Source organism: Camarhynchus parvulus, chromosome 8 (genome assembly GCF_901933205.1).
Source record: "Camarhynchus parvulus chromosome 8, STF_HiC, whole genome shotgun sequence".
In the NCBI taxonomy this organism is placed as follows: domain Eukaryota; kingdom Metazoa; phylum Chordata; class Aves; order Passeriformes; family Thraupidae; genus Camarhynchus; species Camarhynchus parvulus.
The window spans coordinates 15,351,824-15,368,097 of NC_044578.1; the positions used below are offsets into that span (position 1 = coordinate 15,351,824).

Genomic DNA, 16,274 nt, shown 5'->3' on the forward strand with positions numbered 1-16,274 from the left:
TCTACATTTTAATTAAGCCATAAAATGCCTTTTTTTCACCCCATTTTTCAGAAGTCAAGGCAACTTCATCATAGTGTTTAAGAAATTTTGGTGGAATTTTGGTCTTTTGGGTTGTTACATGCAAATCAGGCCAGATATTTATTAAATAAATTCTGAGTTAGGATGGGTTCAAATTCAAGTTCAGGAGAATGTTTCTTTGATCTTCACTCATTTACCTCTAGCTGGAATTTTTTTGTCTAGGGTCTGTGCATAAGGCACACAAATCTTGTCACATATGTAATTAATTGTATATGAACTTCCCTGCTGTAGGTTCTGTAGTGTGCCCTTTGTGCTCTTACTTCTCAATATGCAAATCTATAGTAGGCACAATTATGACCCCCTGTGTACTGGGGCTCTGAAGACTTTTCATCCCCTGCTCCTTTACTACACCAACTCCTGTTCCATCATTGCAACTTTTTTTTTTCCATTTCAGCCTAGCTTGCCTCCACAAGAAAGTAGAAGTGGGTTTTTTAATGATTATTACTTTTTAAATAAATTAATTTTTATTTTAAAATAAAAAGAAATCTTTACTTGAAGGATTAAAAAGACCTGGTAAATGTCTTTCCAGTAAAACCTTGACAAATCCTTATAGATATGCCAGTATTTCTTTAAACAACTGCAAATATCACTATGGTTTTTTAACAATCTTTAAAAGGAACATATTATAAAGAATATATAAAATTTCCCCATAGATTATAATTATTAGAAATTAGTCTTCTTTCCTCTATCCATCTTGTCTATTGAAACACCAATTAAATCTATAAAATCACAAACATGACTCATTAGCTCTGAGGCATATAACTGCTAGGCAAGCAGCCATGACAAATATGAAAGTATTTAAATCTCTTGCTGTTAAAAATAGGCATAGTAAAGATGTCACTCAATTGAAAATAAATCTGTTGTAAAATGTAGCTCCAGTTAACATCATATCTTGTGATACTGTTGCTTTAGGTCAATGTGAGTGTAAGCTGAGGTTAGTGAATGGCCTTACAGGGTTAACTACAGACCTGAGTGCTGGGCACTGTAAGTGTGTGTTGTCAGAAACAGTGTTGCCTGGTGATTATATTACTGTTTTTCTTCCTAGGGGGATGCCAAAGGCCTTGTAACCTCTGAGAATGTGAGCACTGGCCAGAAGTTGGACTTCTCAGATACAATGGTACAGCAGAAGCTGGATGAAATAAAGGACCAAATCAAGCGAGAAATAAGAAAGGAACTTAAAATCAAGGAGGGAGCAGAGAACCTCAGGAAGGTCACAACGGATAAAAAGAACTTGGCATATGTGGACAACATTTTGAAAAAATCGAACAAGAAGTTAGAAGACTTGCATCATAAGTTACAGGAGCTAAATGCACACATTGTTGTAACAGATCTTGAAGATGTTGCAGGTACCATGCATTACTGTGAAATCACTTTTTCTTTATAGCTGAGATAAGCTCTCCCCATTTCACTTGAAAAAATTGCTTTGTGAATGAACAAATCCATAGCTGGTGAGCTTGTTACTTATGTATGTCTCTTCGTTTTGACCCACAAGTCAGTATCCAGTACCTTTGAGTTTTAAATTCCTTTCTAGGGAACAGTGTCTTTTATGGATTATGAGTTCTTCACTTTCAGTTCTTAGCATACTAAAATATTTTCTCAGTCACTGTAATGCTTCCTAGTAACTTTTCTCTGTGTGAAAGCAAATTTCATGAGCTCTTCCAGTGACTTTCTCTGAATTACACTGTAGACATCAGCATTGATGCACCTTTTTATTCAATGCAGGAAAAATTACAACATTTATACTTAAAATTTTTGTTAGATTTTGGTTTTTTTAACTTAACTTAGAAAATGTTTTTCAGTTGTGCTGTTATTTAACTTATCAAACATTTCTTACAGTGGCATTTCTTAAAATTTATTTATTCTCCAGCTTTTTCCACAGCAAAGCTACTATTTTAAAGACAATTTGAAATTGTTTTCACAGAATGGTTGTAGTTGATGGTTTTAATTAGTATTTTCTGTGGCATGGCAGTGAGTCAATACTAATTTTGAATGTATTTTTTAAAAATACCAGGATTGGTATTTTAAGATGGAATGTTGTGAAAGTAAACAGTCCTCTTTGAGCTTTGTGGAATGGCCTGGGAGATACTGCCAGCCTGGTGATTTCACATTGCACAGACTCTTCTTGGCAAAATGTTAATATTGTGCACAAGCCATCAAAGATTCACGTGAAGTGAATACCAAGCCTGAGGAAGCTTGGGCAGTAGAATAAAGGTCTGCAGCATCCTTGTGATGCAAGGTTGGTTACAGTGAGAATTTAGGAAATAGTGGTAGGTGATGTCTGCAGTTCATAGTCTGGCCCCGTGACACACTGCAGAGGTGTTCAGGGGCTGTGGTGGGACCACCTGTGCTGGATTCTTTTTTGCATTTCATCTGTGTGAGGATACAAGAGGTGGAGCAGGGAAACAGCTGGAACCAGCGAGGCTAAGTGGTTGCTGCAGCATGAAATGGAAATGAATGCAATCATGTATGCTTCCAGATAGCCATTGGGCTTTTGGTAGGCATGAAGCGTTCTGTTCCATGTCAGCTAAGGTTTATGAAAATCTGCCTCAGTGTTGACAGGACTGTGGCTTTTAAAGGAACAGGAAGAGCAGAACAGGAAGAGAATTGTATACAAACTGTGTATAGACCAAATATTAAAAATCTGTGCAGATATAATTTGCAAAATTCATCTAGCAGTAGAATTTGAAAAGTAGATGAGCACAGAAATGCTCTTGTTGGAATGCTTCCTTCCAGTGTAGCATTTTTAAAAGCCTTATCATAATGAGTTAATGAGTAATATTGTCATTGTGCATGTCTTGGGAAATGCAGGAGGGATTCAAAGGATAAAAGATCATGGTTGATCTTATGTGCTTCTACATGCTTTTGATGTGTGCTAAACGTCTTAGGACTGTTTTTTAATTCCATTCTGGTCTAGGTGTTAGTGGTAGATAGATTGTACAGTCTTAATCATGGAAATATGCAAGAAAAAACTTGAAAATTTGGTTGAGATCTTTATATTCTCTGTAAAGTATCACATCAGGTATTCCCATGCAAGACCCATTTAAATAGAATATTTTGCATAATCTTCATGAGGGGGAAAAAAAAGTAATCTTTAATTCTGTTAATACAGCTTTTTAGATAAAGATTTGGAAGCACCCACCCTCTGAAGTGCTTGAGTTTTTTGTAATTTTTGCCTTGTAATTTAAGTGCTTGTCTCCTTCCTCATTCATGGTCAGTAGTACATGGAGGGGGAGCACTACCAGTAAATGTTGTCTGTCTTGAGACAAATGTCTGCAAGTCATTTTGGTGATATTTTGATTTTTAATACTGAAGCCTTAGACTTGATTTAAGGTATTGGTGAGCTTGATCTTTCCAAAATTAAGTTGGTAACATAAAAGTTATGACATGTCAATTGTGTGTGTGTTCATGTGGATATATGTATAAACACACACCCGATATTGAGGAGGTACATAGATACATAACCCTAAAGGTGACTGCCATCTGACATAAGATACCTCAGTGGTATCTTGCTTTTGCTAAAATAGGCAGTGAATTTAATAACCATTTACTGGTAAATATGGGAGCTCCCCAAAAAGTGCAGTGTTTCCAGAGATTATCTTTATTCAGTGTTACTGCTTTTCTCTTTAGCTTGTGTTTGACCTTCTTCTGGTCACTTAGTAACAAGTTATTTAAAAGAGGTTGAAATATATGGGGAAATTTTTAGACTGTGCAGATCATGAATGCTGAAAATAAGGTAAACAGGGTTCAAGAGCTGTAGGAGTCAAGGTCTGTCTTCTCTTTGTGTATTTTAATACATTTCAGTATTAAAGCCCTGTGTTTTTCCCTGTATAACAATATGCTGGGTAAGTTTTTTCAGGTTCTAAAGTCAGGATTGAGATTCACTGAACTGATCTATTTGACTTGTCAGGCCTGAACTCTAAAGATTATTTGACTGTTCTCTTGACTGGTTGAAAGACCATTTTGGTAACTTTTGAACAATCATTTAATCTTCCTGTGTTCCTGTATCTGAAAAGTGGATGTGAACACATATTTGTAAAGTGCTCCCAATATAGAGCTGAGAAATGCTACACAGGCAGTTGTGATTCTTTCTGTTGCTTATGGTATCAAGTAGTAACTTGTAGTACTTTTTAACAAGCCACTAATTTTTAGTGTAACTGCTTTGTAATCAGCACAGTGTAATCAATGCATGTTGAAATCATTAAATGTAGCATTAACGAATCTACTGTAGAAAAATCTGTTTTAATAACATTCCATTCCAAGCAAGTTTAGATGTTTTTGTGGTAGTTTGCCTAGAGCTGTAAGCTCACAATTATTTGAAGAATTGGTACTAAACTTTAACCAGAAAGTGCAGTTTGCCAAACAGCTTTATTAGAACATGTGAGGGTAGATTTGACAGTGGGTATGTGATTCAGAAACAACTTTTAGCACAACATAGGTGTACTTTACCTTATAGGGATTGCTGATGAATCAAAGTTTGTTTTAGAAGTGGGACTTTGTACCCAAGTCTGCCCTTGTTGTGCAGTGTATTAGTCATGCAAGGATGTGGAATTTTAAAATTTGTAGGTCAGCACTTAAAAGTGAAGCAGAATGCAGCAACATGAAAAAGAGTAGGACAAGCCTAGCAACCATTATTGCTGGAAGTCTGAGAGATGTAATGTGTCCCATGGGGATGATTACTTCTGTTTCAGAGATGAAAAAATTTTGTGTCTAGAAAACATACTTCTATACAACAGCAGAGATTGAATTGGTGGATTTGTGTTTGTGTCAAAAGCAGCAGTAAAGATTGTGGTCTCTAATATGACTCAGGGAGGTGTAAGACTGAAATAGCTTGCCTACAGCAAGTTACTGATTTAATTAGACATGTAGCTGATACATAGAAAACCAATAAATTGGCAAATTGGTCTGTTTCATAGAGCTGAAGTTAAGGGGGATAGAGAAGTGTAATGATAGGAAAACCTTTGAGTGAATTGATAAAACTGGATAAAGTATGGACAAAACTAACTCAAAGACAAGTTAATGCCTTTTCTTCCATCCTCCTAACTGACATGGAAGCCATCCACTTTACATCATAATTGGCTGTAGGTATTGCAAAGAAAATCAATTATTTTTTAAATAATATGATTAGCTGGCTGTTTGGGGGATTTCTTTGTTGTTACAAATGACTAGGTTAATCTGTTGGACACCAAAGTGTCCACATAAGACCATTTACTGGAAACTGGTAGAGGTAGCAACCAAACTGATAATAGGTAGTGACTTTTTAGACAGCAGACTCCACCTACAAACTCACATCCATTGGAATTTCATTATAACTTTGGGAGCCTTAATGTAGAATAATATTATCTATGCAATTTGAAAGAATCTCCTGTCACTTTTTTAGTAGTTAAAATTAGCTGCTACCTAGTGGAAATTCAGCTGGACTTCAGAAGTTTCCAGGAGGTCAGCACTGGATGTTTTCTGAGTGCAGAATGTCCCCTGCTGCCTTGGGCCTACTGATGACTTAGTTCAAGTGCTGATCCAACCTTCTGACTCCCTGAGAAAAGCCTGACAATGCATCTTTCTTCCTCCCTTCAGCAATGCCTAAATGCATTGCAGGTATTTCTGTGGGGTATGACAGTGATGCGGCTAACTGCAATTAAATATCCTCAAATAAGATTAAAATTAACTATTTACCAAAGGGTACTTGCTGCTAATTGAGTACTTAAGCAGCATGCTGCAGTACCATCTGGGAACCCAAATTCAGAAAGTTATGTGGGATCCTCGATTTCACACTGAGCTTACTGAAGTATACTATATGTGGCATCTGGGGAAGAGATCCCAAAGGAATGAGCAGCAGTCTCAGAAGAGTAGAGTTATGTAACTGCTCTTTATAAATATAATTTAGATAGCAGTGATGGGTAAAAGGCAATTTAGAAGCAAGAAGTTTTTGCTGGTGAGCACTGTACAAACTCAAACGGTTTTCAGAAGAGCAAAGATCACAGTTCATATGAGCATTTCAGACTGAAAACTGCCATTGTCCTCATGTAATCCAAATATTAAATAAAAAATCATCCCTATTAACTTATTTTAAGTCTGGTGAGTATATTTTTATGAAAACAGGGTATTTTAGGTGCTAGGGAAGCAGCACTGTAGCTCTTCCAGCAGCCTGGATGTGTGCAAACAAGTTGCACAAAACTCACTGGTGTTAAGCAACAATATTCATAGTTGTTGAGCACAATAAGATGCCTATTTGCTTGAAGTTGAGTTCACTTGAAATGCATCTGTTGCTTCACTCTATACTCACTGTAAGAACAATATTTGGGTCTGGGAGCCCGAACCTGTACCCCAGCAAAGCCCTTGCTGTCCTATGCAAAGCTGTATTTGAATGTATCCAAAATGGCAAGTCTTGTACTGCCCTTCTTAACCAACAAGTGGGGCAACCTGGAGAATCTCTTCTGTTCCCCAGTCCCTACTTTGAGTGAAATATCAATTTGGTATTAGTACTTAACTCTTGTATAACTTTAGGAGTATACATAAATTCCATTGATTGCAATTACCTGGATGAATTTATTACTTATTTGTACTATGAAGATAACTAAATGCTTTCAGAGGAGATAAGACCACCTCTGTGAAGTGCTTTACATAAATAAATCTGAGATAACTAGCCATGCAAAGTCATTACAACCTTTCAGAACAAAGAGAAAAGGAAACAGCTAATACAGATGTAGCTTGTAGTGTTGCTGTCAATGCTTTCTGCAATAGAACCGGTTTGTCTGGCTGATTTAAAAATTAATCTGAATTCTATAAGAAGCTGCCTCGAGCTGCTTACTGAGTAGTAATGGGGAGATTGGTTGGGGGATGGTAGAAGGAGTCCCTTGGAAAGCATCTCTGAAAAACTATTGTTTGGTTTTTTTAAAACATAATATGTTAAGAAGCATGTTGTTCCATATTTGGGGGTTTAGTGAGCAGCCATTATGCCTGAAGGCAAAAAATTACTTCTTCATAGCAATTAGTCCCCATTGCAGAAAAGTTTTGTTTGCTGTTAGTTACTAACAAAGCACATAGTACAGCAATTTTAACTAAGTAGTAGAGGATAGGTTACGCCCACAGGTACAGACCAACTCTTGAGATGACCCAGGTAAGTGGTGTGGTTACACCTCCACAGCAGAGACATGCAAAGGCAGATAATGACAGCTGCCTGGGCAGCCTGGAACATGGTATCTCTAATTAGTCCTTAACTTGCAACTTGTGTGTTGTTTTAATGCAAAGGAAGGCTGCTTGTGTACATCCTTAAAAGCTGTGAAAACAGACTTCAGGAGCCCCACAGCCTTCACAGGGATTATCAGAGGGCTGGGATGATGTGTGGTAGAGGCTTGCATCATATATCTAAAGTTGGTAAATATTCATTTATATGATGAATCTACTTTACAAGGAGACCTGACACTGTGACTTTCAAGTTCATGTTTGTTCTCGTTTTGAATGGATTATTAGGTGAGGATTAGTTGAAACTGAAGACATAAGTGATAGGAAAGCATTTTGTTAATCTTTATTTTATTAATAACAGATTTTAGGTAAAGCTGTTCAAGTGCTCTTCCACAGAGGAACCAAGCCAAAACATTGAGGAGAGGATCAATGACAAAACAGCTGAGGAGTAATACTTTTTTTTTTTTAAGATCTGGTATTTTCTGTGCTACCTTTAAGTAGTGAGGATGCAGTAAGAGACTTGTAAGTGGCTTGAAGTGAAGAGTGAATTAGCAGCAGAGGAAATTAAAACTCCTTACTTCAAATCTGTATGTAGCCTCGGCAAAGATTGCCATTTAGGAGGAAATTACCCAGCAAACTTGGAAACAAAATGTGTTAAATCTCCAGAAGTAGTTATCAGAAACTTTTACAGAAAAAGTATGAAATGGCAGATAAAATATCTCCCCTTGACACCTCATAAGTAAAAATTTGTAAGTTACTAGTGCACTGCCTGTGTTTTCTGGTAATTGAGGATTTCGGAATTTCTCATCCTGGTTTTAATACAAGGAAGATTATTACAGCTGGAAAAAAGATTCTACTGTTCGTATTCAGTAAATACTGTCTTCGAGGAAACCAGAACCGTTTGTCCACAGAGAACGTATTCTCTCAGTTGTTGTGGTAGGAGAAATAATTTTTTTCTTAAATTATTATGGTGGAAATAATTTGTCTTCTTTTACCAAAAAGTTGGAAGTCATTGGGACTGCTAGGGAGGATAGTTAGCTATAAGGACAGATATGTTGGAAATAGTCCAGTGGCCACTTATTTTCAGTTTACTAACAGTTCATGTTGCAGAAGCTGAAATATGAAGTTATACAATAGACTGGTTATGAAAAGTTAAGGAGCTTGACTTTATAAATTAATTGATAAAACTAACTTGCATTCCATGAAATAAATCCAACAAGAGGGAGACCCAAACACAGTAATACTGTCAACTGAAAAAGCTTTCTCCTTCCCATAGATCAGTCAGTTGTTCAGTAACCTATCTGACTATGTATCCAGTTATCCCAGATTTCTTTTATGACTGCAGAGCAGAATACATTCAGCTTTAGAATAAGAAAAAGGCTTATTTTTATCCATTCTTAATTTTGACATAAACAGTGTCTGCAGGATTCACACTAAAATGGATGAGGATCTACTCAAGAGCTGTATTCAGATAGTGCTCATTAGTATCTAATACTATTATCCAAGTTGGTTGTTAAAACACTTTCATTTAAAATGGGGAGTATAAGAAAGCTTAATGGAAAACTGCATTTTTTAATTGACTCAAGACGTTCTAGAAGAATTAAATCTCCTATGAAATAAAAATAGGCTTAGCTGCAAACCTGCCTGTTTGCCCAGTGCCGGAAGTGATTCATGTGAATTAGGACATGAGTAGGAGTCACAGGGCGCTCGGGAGGCTTTTCATGGTAAGGCGCATTTGCAGTCCTGTTGCAAAGTATCTCTGGGCAGGAGGGTCACTTAATTCTCAAGTATGATGTTCCAGTTCTATTCAATCTGTAACTTCATAGAATAGAGTGTAAGGTGGGTTTTGGGGGAATGATTTGGGTGTTTTCTTCCTGGTTTTTTTCTGCATGCTTATACCTTATCTTTATTTCACAGATTGTCCTAGCACTCCTGATACTCCCAATAGTGATCCTCGGTTTTCTACAAACAACAGATTGATGGCCTTAAAGAAGCAGTTGGATATAGAACTGAAGGTAAAACAGGGAGCAGAAAATATGATACAGATGTACTCAAATGGCTCTTCAAAGGTAAGGCTTTGGAATGCTTAAAGATCATGAAATGAATGTGGGTTTTCACATTGCTGTAATGTGACTGTACAATGTATAAACAGTATGCAGCTTCAGTATTTTTAGTTTGGGCTATATTTTTGTTAAACAGTTTCCATCAAATCTGCTACAAATTACTATACCATTTTTTGTTGTGGTTTGATACCCACTGTAAGTGATTGTGTTATCAGTTTGTGCAGATGCAGTTCAACCTAAATAATAAATCCGGCTTACTAAATTTAGTACATCTAGTAATCTTTGACCACGTGGGATTCACTTAGCAGCAAAGCTTGGTAGGACTCACTGGTGTCTGGTGTTTTTCCTAGCTCCACGGAAAAAAAAAGATCCATTAGTTTAACATTGTAATGTGCATGATAATTACAACAAAGGCAGTATTGCCAAGTATATTCTGAACTTGTCATCTAGTTGTAGTTAGCAGTAAAAAGATCTGTGCCAAATGCTTCAATAGAATGTGTGTAGTATTTTGATAGAGATGTCATAACCTGCATTGATACACATAAAATACACATTGAAATAAATTCTTTTTAGGGAAGTGTGGTAAATTAGAGGTAGCAACTGATAGAATAAAGTGATATTAAAAATAAAGCCACACTTACTATTATATCTGAATTTTAAGTACTTGCACTCACTCTCTCTTCATAGCACCAGAATTTTTCCAAGGAGGTGGAAGGCAGTCGTAGTTCTCAAATGAGAAAAAAGGAAGGGAAGGATCCTCTACTTATATTCCCCTTCACGTTTCATTCATTACTTATGAACTGTTCTTTACCTTTATTAAATCATTAAGGAGATTAATTTCCAGACTAAGGGGAAACACAAGAGTAGGTCTAACAAATAATGTGTAGTAGCTTGGTTAGATGTTTTTGTGTCCAGACAGTAGTAAGTAGAATCAAAATGTTTTAAGATCTTAGCTGAGCCAGCACCTATCTGGGTCAGTCAACTTACTAAAAGGAAGTGTTTGGCTAGAAGAGAAGGAATCTGGGAATTACATTGCTACCCCTTAGAACTGATTTTAACTAGAAATTGCTGGAAAGGAACTTCATGTTTTTGACTGAATTTGGGCTAGGTGTTGGTGGAGAGGTAGATCACTTTGTGCATCTCTACTGTATTACTTCCTTATACCTTGAAAAAATAGCAGGGAGCACTGCTTTCTCACAGAAAGTGAGTTTAGACTCAATGGACCAGAGGTGCCATCAAGTTCCTTCTGTCCCAGGCAGCCTTATCTTAAAGTGACCTGTAACATACTAGCTGGGGGCAAATAGAAGAAATAGCTGGAGTGCACATTATGACTAACGTCCTGGGAATGCTGTCCATCCACCACAGTCCCTCAGCTCCTAGAAACCCTTGGAGTCTACATTCTCTGGGGCCATGTACTTAACATCAGGTACACTTAAAACTAATAATTAGCTGACCCAAATGGATCAAAAGACATACACGAATTAGGTTTCTAATAAACCCTTGGTAAGTAACCTTATAACAGGCTGAAAAACTTAACTAAACACTCAAGCTGTAATATTAGACATTGTTAGCAGGCTTTGATCAGACTAGGTAGAGAAGATAAATTCTGGTTTGCTTTAGATTGAGGTATGTAATTAAAATCTCTGATTGAATCTTGTATTTGTGATTGGTAAATGCTTAAATGAGCCTACCACATTGGGAGTATATAGTAACTGGGCTGGAGAGAGCAAGCTGCAAAGCACAAAAGCATTGCCAGCCACTTCAGCAAACAGGATGGAAATGGTGGGTATTCATTCTCTCTTTTATTTTTTTTTCTGCTCCGTAGTGAGTTATTTGGCAAGTTTGAACTGTAGCCTTGAGCATGTTGATTATGTTTTAAAAAGCAGAGCTTAAAAGAATCCAACCATCTGGATGGGGTGGGCAAAAGGGGCAGAAAATCCCCAGTTTGAATCCAATCCCAGTAATCCAGTAGTTCTTTAAAAAGTAGTCATAGGACCATCTTTAAACATATTAAACTCATTTGTGACCTTTCTGCAAGTGTACTATATGATCTAATTTCAAATCTGTTGTATTATTTTGAGACCTAAATTTAATGGAGGGAGGTTATAATCTGTTTTCTAAAAATGAAAAAGCAGTCTGTTAATAAACCCATCATCTCATGGGAAGCTTTTCCCTTTGTACTTTACTTGCTTCAGTAACATTCAGCTCAACCTATTTGGACTTGAACATTTCTGAGATAACGATCATCTTTCCTTGGATGTGCGTAGGTTCTCTGAGATCCCATGACAGCTTTGCAGATCAGTTTTACAGGCACTGTCAGTTCTACTGTACTCAGAAGATGCATCGAAACACTTTGTATTCAGCCTCCAACACTAAGAGAGCTGCTGAGCATTACACATACATTTTGATTCGGAAGATGTGATCTTCTGTCTCTTTAAAACCTAAGGATATCAATGTAACACTGGATTGCCTCTGCTCTACACACTGAAGGGCTAATGCTGCTCCTGAGCAAGCAAATCCATTCCAGTAAGAGACTATGAGGGATAATCAAGAGCAGCAAGATCAAAAATAAGATAAAAGTGAAGATACAGACAAAGAAACACTTCCAGCATATTTATACATCAGAATGATGCATGGATAAGGTTTAATACAGGATTTTAGAGTGACTTGTAATCTGTTACTTAAATCCTATACTGAGTCAGTGATTATTCCAAAATTTCACATCTGTATGCGAGAAAGTATTGATTTAGGAAAGTCAGTGTGATCATTAATTGGATAAGTAATATGGATCTTAAAATATTAAATCTGTGGTATCTTGCTGTAATGTTGATTAATACTAAAACTTAAAATTGAGTGTTGTGAAACTATGCTATGCAGAGGGGGCACAAAATCTTTCCACAAAACCAAAGTCTTTTTATGTGTAGATTTTTATGTGTAGATTCTGCAGAACAAAGGGCAGCATTAAAATATCTGAGTGAGTAGTAAGTCAAGGGGAGAGGTCATAGAGGAACTCTGTGAAGGTCAATTTCTCAGCATACTTTTTTACAGTATGCTTCATGGTGCCAGTATTTCCAGCTCTGGGACCTGAGCTTCACTGCAGGTCTTTCTCTTGATTATGGCAAGGGAAGAATTTACTTTCTTTAACTTCTTAAGTAGTTGATAACTTCATTATAAAATCAAAAATACAATTATAAACCATGTCCATGGGAAAGTAACTTATTAATGAGGTTATAGAGTGGCTACAAAATGAGCTAACCAAAATACCCTTTGGGTTGTAAGGGTGGTACACATCTGCCCTGACTGCTGTTAATTACTGTGATTGATTGGTACTGCATGGACAGGACAAATGCACTGCCTTAAATTTTCTTATACCTTGTTTTTGTTCTTGTTCGTACTGCAAGTCAGATCACCTTTAAGCTGTCTGGTAATTGCCAGAACATAGAGACAGAGCCACGTGGAGCCATGGAAGTTTATGAAAGTTCATCTTTAGAAATGTTCTCTTCTAAACAGCTTCTTGTGATACTGCTGTTGAAAATGAAGCTTGATTATCTTAGTTTATTTAGATTAAAAAGTGCTGTACTGTACTTAGATTGCTGATGAAATAGCTAATGAAGTAGCCCTTGTTTGTTACATATTTATTAATGCAAAAAATTTTCAGCTTTCATTTGTTCAGAAAAATGTACTGCAGACTTAATGTGCTGTGTAAGCAACATCATATTTCTAATTTCAGTATTGAAAATCAACTCAGGTTAAATAGTACAATTACTTTTATATGGGCTTAGTTTAGCAAATTTGTCTATTACAAGACTTTTTACCATAATCAAAGTAAATTGGAGACATTCTACATAGTTTTGGAGGTATTTTGCACTTAATGTCTTCTCCTTTCTTTAGTATCAGATTACAAAATATTAATCTATTCATGTAATGTTTCTAGATCATGCCTCCTTCACTCACCTTGAAAGACATACAGTTTCCCCGGGAGTGGCTTACAGTCTTTAATCAACCAATGCCTCTGTCCTAACTTAATTTTCACTAATATCTTTATGTGGTTAGTTTGCCTAATGCTATACTAAATGAAATGCATAGATTTAATTCTTGTTCCTAAGTATGTGTGGTTTGAAACTTTCAATGTGTCTTGTTCCATGAAGACGTTTCTGATTTCAACTTGTCTGTTTGTTTTAATAGGATCGAAAACTTCTTGCCACAGCTCAGCAGATGCTTCAGGACAGCAAGACAAAAATAGAAGTTATAAGGATGCAGATTCTTCAGGCAGTCCAGACCAATGAATTGGCTTTTGATAATGGTGATGGTGTAGAAAGGAAATATGAATCATTAATGTCAGAATGTCATATAGATATATACCCATATGCACACAGACTTGCCATAAATTTCTGTTAGGAACATTTGATACAGCTTGCATGAACCAAAAATAATCAGAGACTAGGCAAAACTTCGTGTGTCTTGGTGTGTCAAAAACATCTGAAGGAATGTGGAGGAAAATACCTTCATCATAATGAAGAGAAATACCATCTCTGTTTATCATCTTTTCTATACTTCATGCTGTCCATTTTTGCTTTGTGGTCTACCTTCTCATTTCATGCATGCTTTCTTTTGTCTTAATAATTAGTGATTTTTTTATAGCAGATAATCTTTATATTATGATGCTAAAAAAAAAATCTGATGCCAGTACAAAGCCTGCTTGTCATACATACTTTAATAGACTGACCTTATTATTTCTAGTGGTAGGACAGATGGAGGAGAATTTTTCCTGGTTTTATAGGTATTTAGGCTAGATTGAGTGCTAAACAATTACCTTTAAAGCAACAAAAAAAAGTGTTATTTAAATGACCTGGCTTGAAAATACTCATGCTGCATTTCAGAATTATTTTTAAACTTGCATTTCATTGAAAATCTTCAAATAATAATAAAAAAATTACTCTTAATCTCTAATAGCATGAGTGTACTAGAAACTTACAGGCATATGGGTATATCTCTAAGTCTTGAACTTTATTTGTGTGCATTTCTGAATATTGACATTGTGTGACAATGCTTGTAGTCAGGGCCTGTATATATCCTAGGTAATGAAAAATGTGTGTTCATGTTTTGTTTTGTGGTGTGTGAGGTGTTTGGTTTCTGTGTTTGTTTTTGCACATCACTTTTTAACCCCATTTTAGCACATAGATTATGTATATAATTTGTTTAAAAGGAAAAGAAATTCATGCTAGAAAGGGCTTTCAAATGCATTTTTGTCTTCCTACTACTCTTAGTGCTTTAAGCAGAAAGGCATGTATTCAGGAAGTGTTCTGGTTAGGATATTTAAGCACTCTGAGATGTGGACATTAGAATGGTTAACCCAGGCCATTTGGCAAACGCAGTGTATGGAATCTCTCACATTTCTCTGTGCTGGCAGAAGCCAGATTCCATGGGATTTCAAGTGAGCCAGGGGGATTATCAGAAACTGATCAGGGATCTACATGGCTACAGAGCAGTATAAAAGATAAATGCTCATGGTGTAGTTCAGAAGTGTTGAAGTCCCAAAACTTCCTTGCCACTTGAATATTGGGGATATTTCAGTTTTGTCCTTCAACTCCCCTGAAGACATTTTCTTTTTTTCTCATCTTCTAGCATTTATAGCTCTTCAGGAAGTAGGAGATGCTATTGAATTGAGGCCCTGATCAATTATTTCTTGATTCAAATGTAGATGTTTAAAATATCACTTTTTACTTTTATAACATACTTCAAGTTTCTCTTTGGACTACCAAATATGTATCTCTCCTGGTTTTTTCCTTTTTCTTCTCCCCTCTGTTTATATGGAGGAGGGGTTGATACTAACGAAATTAAACCTGGTTGTTATCTTCATGAAGGTTGTTTGTTTGTATCTCTTTGCAGCAAAACCTGTGATAAGCCCTCTTGAACTCCGAATGGAAGAATTACGGCATCATTTTAGGATAGAGTACGCTGTAGCAGAAGGTGCAAAAAATGTGATGAAATTACTTGGATCTGGGAAAGTTACCGACAGAAAGGCACTTTCAGAAGTAATTTGTCATTACAATTTCTGATACTTTGTTTTAAAGGTTCTTTAAGGAAAAAAAAAATCAACTATTTCAAATCCTTTTTGTTTACAAAGGCACAAGCAAGATTTAATGAATCAAGCCAGAAGCTGGACCTCTTGAAGTATTCACTGGAACAGAGATTGAATGAACTTCCTAAAAACCATCCCAAAAGCAGTATTATTATAGAAGAGCTTTCATTAGTATCCTCACCCACATTAAGTCCTCGTCAGAGTGTAATATCTACTCAAAACCAGTACAGTACACTGTCCAAACCAGCAGCTTTAACAGGTATGATTTAAAGAGCTTTCTTGGTTTTCCTTTTTTGATCTTAATTAATGATTTAAAACAAGCCTTTAATGCCAACTATATTTCTTACTGGACATATGTAATTGTTGTTCTTTTCTTAGACAAAGGCATTTAGAGTTTCCCAGTGTCTATACACTGCAAAAAATGCAGATAAGTTTCTTTGATTTATATGTTTACCTTTTTATAATGTTATTGAAAATATGATTCTCTGGCATTAAATAGCTCCCTATGGAATGATATTGCTAGCATTTACCAAATGCCTTTAATCTTGAAATTATCATGTACTTATCATCAAGGTATATAAGTATCATTATACCCATTTTACAGATAGGGAAACTAAGTTGCAGAAGGGTTTAGTGAGTTGCCCTGATCATACAACAAGTAGGTGACAGAGCTGGAGATAGGCACCCAGCTTTTCTCCCAGTTCCTATTTTACCACTGGACCTCAATGGATTTCTGGAAGGTGAGATTTATACTACCAAATCATGCATTATATTTGTAATCCAAAGAAGGAGGTCCTAACAAACATAGATGAAACCATGGGAGACTCTGTTGGTGCTGACTCTTTTCCTTGCAAATAAGATTGGGGTGGGCG

General features: G+C 36.3%; 1 protein-coding gene across 2 annotated transcripts in view; it reads left to right on the forward strand.

The window, feature by feature from the left end:
* Positions 1-16,274, forward strand: part of PKN2 (protein kinase N2) — a 56,731-nt gene that overhangs the window by 23,103 nt on the left and 17,354 nt on the right. For both annotated transcript variants that reach the window (XM_030953896.1, XM_030953897.1), the window contains exons 2-6: positions 1,124-1,424; positions 9,175-9,326; positions 13,506-13,623; positions 15,210-15,355; positions 15,448-15,661. In XM_030953896.1, the coding sequence (XP_030809756.1) occupies positions 1,124-1,424; positions 9,175-9,326; positions 13,506-13,623; positions 15,210-15,355; positions 15,448-15,661 (931 nt within the window). The remainder of the gene's footprint in view (positions 1-1,123; positions 1,425-9,174; positions 9,327-13,505; positions 13,624-15,209; positions 15,356-15,447; positions 15,662-16,274) is intronic.